General features: G+C 60.0%; 1 protein-coding gene across 1 annotated transcript; it reads left to right on the top strand.

The window, feature by feature from the left end:
- Positions 1-397: 397 nt before the first annotated feature.
- Positions 398-1,169, top strand: LOC108357209 (protein VASP homolog; the record flags this gene model as incomplete). The annotated part of the gene is made up of 1 exon (XM_017608301.1): positions 398-1,169. A coding segment is annotated over exon 1 (772 nt), but the record flags the coding sequence as incomplete, so codon positions are not given.
- Positions 1,170-1,269: the final 100 nt, after the last annotated feature.

Raw genomic sequence — 1,269 nt, forward strand, 5'->3', positions numbered from 1 at the left:
CACCACCGGAGTGAACGCCCTCTCGAAGATGTTCAGCGATTCGATGAGTTTGACGGGAAAGAAAGCTGGCCATGCCGTGGGCGCCAAGACCACCACCGTCACCTGTATGGAGCCGAAGCGACGGGCGGCCCTGAAGAGCTTCCTCGTGAACCGACCCTCGGTGCCGGTGCGCGTCTGCGGGCCGACCGCGCTGGCTGACCTAAAGTCAGGCGGCGCGGTGGCGGCCGACTTGAACAACTCGCTCAATCGCTCGCGCTTTGTCTCCGTCCTCGAGAAGATCAAGGCGAGGGAGGAGCAGAAGAGGGCGGCGGCGGCTGCTGCCACGGCTGCAGCATCGGCAGTGGCAAGTTCATCCTCTCGGGCAAAGACCCCGCAGCTTCAGCAGCAGCAGAATAAGATGCCTGCCCCGAAACCGTCGCAGCAGCATCAGCAGAAGGAGGTGGTGCCTCCTCCTTTTCCAAAACCACAGGAGCCCCAGAATGTGGTGGTGACTCTTCCGAAACCGAAGCCGCAGCAGCAGCAGAAGGAGATGCCTCCAACGAAGCCCCAACAGCAGCAGCAGAATGTGGTGGTGACGCTGCCGAAACCGCAGCAGCAGCAGCAGCCTTTGAAGGAGATGCCGCCTGCCCCGAAACCACAGCCGCAGTTATCCTCGCCGTTCAGCTTCACCAACAGCCTCAGTGCAGCCTTGCAGAACAATTCAGCTGGAAGCGGTGGTGGTGGTGGTAGTCTCTTTGGCACTGCGGCGCCCAAGACTGGTGGAAGCCTTTTCGGCAGTCCAGCGCCAGCAGCAGCAGCCACTGCTTTACCTGCCTTTGGAGCATCGTCGGCCTTTGGTGGCGGCAGTGGTGGTTCGCTCTTTGGTCAGTCCTCGCAGAAGGAGGTGCAACTTCCGAAGCAACTACAGCAGCAGCAGAATGAGGTGCCTTCCTCGAAACCAAAGGAGCTGCCTCCGCCGAAACCGCAGCAGCAGCAGCCACAGAATGAGGTGCCCACCCCAAAACCACAGCTGCCGCCGAATGAAGTTTCTGCATCGAAACCACAGCAGCAGCAGCAGCCTTTGAATGATGAAGTGCCTTCCACGAAACCGCCGCAGCCGAAGTTATCATCGTCGTTCAGCTTCAACAGCAGCCTCAGTGCTGCCTTGCAGAACAATTCTGCTGCTGGGGGTGGAAGTCTCTTTGGAACACCTTCCGCAGCAGCGGCAGTGCCTTCTTCAGCCACCACAACAGCCAAGACGCCTTCTCTCTTTGGCGGAACGGGCAACAC

Source organism: Rhagoletis zephyria, unplaced genomic scaffold, assembly GCF_001687245.7.
Source record: "Rhagoletis zephyria isolate East Lansing unplaced genomic scaffold, Rhagoletis_zephyria_1.1 Rzeph_scaffold_72476, whole genome shotgun sequence".
Lineage (NCBI taxonomy): Eukaryota > Metazoa > Arthropoda > Insecta > Diptera > Tephritidae > Rhagoletis > Rhagoletis zephyria.